Source organism: Austrofundulus limnaeus, unplaced genomic scaffold (assembly GCF_001266775.1).
Source record: "Austrofundulus limnaeus strain Quisiro unplaced genomic scaffold, Austrofundulus_limnaeus-1.0 Scaffold578, whole genome shotgun sequence".
Lineage (NCBI taxonomy): Eukaryota > Metazoa > Chordata > Actinopteri > Cyprinodontiformes > Rivulidae > Austrofundulus > Austrofundulus limnaeus.
In genome coordinates this window covers 114,132-115,796 of record NW_013952980.1, presented here as the reverse complement: position 1 = coordinate 115,796, position 1,665 = coordinate 114,132, and the positions used below count along the sequence as shown (strand labels likewise).

Sequence of the window (1,665 nt, the reverse complement as noted above, 5' to 3'; positions counted from 1 at the left end):
CACACACACACACACACACACACACACACACACACACACACACAGGTCAGTTTCCTTTGTGTTTAGTGTCCTGTGATTGGTCAGAGAGGAGGGCAGGTTGGTGTTACTGGTGTGTGTGTGTGTTGGGGGGGTGCTCTCTGGTTGCTGACATGGCTTCATGTGTTTGACACCCCCAGGTTTTTGTCCTCTGAGGGGTGTCTGTTACAGATCAGAGGGGGTCACACCATGAGGACTTCCTGTTTCACAGCAGACCTGAAGGTTTCTCACCTGACTGTGACTCAGAACTGTTCTGCTGTTTGGGTCGAACCTCAGAAACTGTGAAAACTCAAACACTGTCACTGTCTGATGTTTGATCCATTTCCACTAGAGGTGGGTACTGAATTCAGTACTTTTATAAGTACCAACTGAATTCTGTCGGTACTACAGAGTATCTGTTCACGTAGCATCAAACAGTACCAWGTTTCAGTACCTAAACACATCATTTGTGTGTCTGCTAACATCTCTGAGGCTCCCAGCAGACCTCTGAATCATGTCTGAATGCACAGTTTTCTAAGCCTTGTTCAGAACTGAGATAAGGTGGAGTCCAGTTGTTCTGTCCTCTGAACAAAGATGTGTTGTGTTCCACAGGGACACCTCTCTGAGGGCCTCGTCACAAAGTGGTACCGCTCTCCTCGCCTGCTGCTCTCTCCCAACAACTACACCAAAGCTATCGACATGTGGGCCGCTGGCTGCATCTTCTTTGAGATGCTGACTGGGACAACGCTGTTTGCAGGTAAATGTGGAGCTCAGACCCACTGAGCTGTTTGTGTAGCTCTGTTAAAGACGTAACGCTACACAGAGGCTGGTTCGGCCCGGCGTGTTCAGATAAAACCACAGCAGTTGTTTTTTTTAATCTAGCTGCAGCTGGATAAATCTGCCCTGCTCTGGGCTCCAGGCAAACATTTGCTCCCGTGATCTGCCACTTTTAGCCCAGCTAAACCAGTGGCTGTTGTGTAACRTTTGTGTTTCAGGAGCTCAYGAGCTGGAGCAGATGCAGCTGATCCTGGAGTCCATCCCCGTCCTGCGAGAAGAAGACCGGCAGGAGCTCCACAGCGTCATCCCCGTCTTCATCCGCAACGACATGTCCAAGCCTCACACGCCGCTCGCCAAGCTGCTGCCCGACGTCAGCCCGCAGGGTGAGCCCCGCCCCCCCGCGCTCAGGACTCATGGTGGGGAGGGGTCAGCTGTTTCCTGTCTGACTGTCTCGTTTCCTCCCGCAGCCCTGGACTTTCTGGAGAAGATCCTGACCTTTAACCCCATGGACCGTCTGACTGCAGAGGAGGCCCTGGCCCACCCCTATATGGCCGACTACTCCTTCCCCCTGGACGAGCCCGTCTCTCTGCACCCCTTTCATATCGAGGACGAAGTGGACGACATCCTGCTCATGGACCAGAGCCACAGCCACACCTGGGACAGGTGCGTTTGGACACACAATGATGTCACAGAGGCTGCTTTATGGGATCAATGTTGTCTGAATCTTGAATCTGAACGTACATAACTTAAACTGAATACATTGGTTTGGAATAAATTTCACTAAATTGAAACTGAATTTAAAGTTTTGTATCTGAATTAATTTTCTTTGAAACTGTATTTTGGTTTATTAAAAATTCAGTTTGACTACTTTCA

The 1,665-nt window shown here is 49.9% G+C and overlaps 1 protein-coding gene across 2 annotated transcripts in view; it reads left to right on the top strand.

Annotated features, from left to right (window-relative positions):
- The window catches only part of mapk6 (mitogen-activated protein kinase 6), a 20,491-nt gene that overhangs the window by 14,190 nt on the left and 4,636 nt on the right, over window positions 1-1,665 (top strand). For both annotated transcript variants that reach the window (XM_014026654.1, XM_014026653.1), the window contains exons 4-6: window positions 628-772; window positions 1,011-1,175; window positions 1,260-1,455. In XM_014026654.1, coding sequence (XP_013882108.1) covers window positions 628-772; window positions 1,011-1,175; window positions 1,260-1,455 — 506 coding nt within the window. The remainder of the gene's footprint in view (window positions 1-627; window positions 773-1,010; window positions 1,176-1,259; window positions 1,456-1,665) is intronic.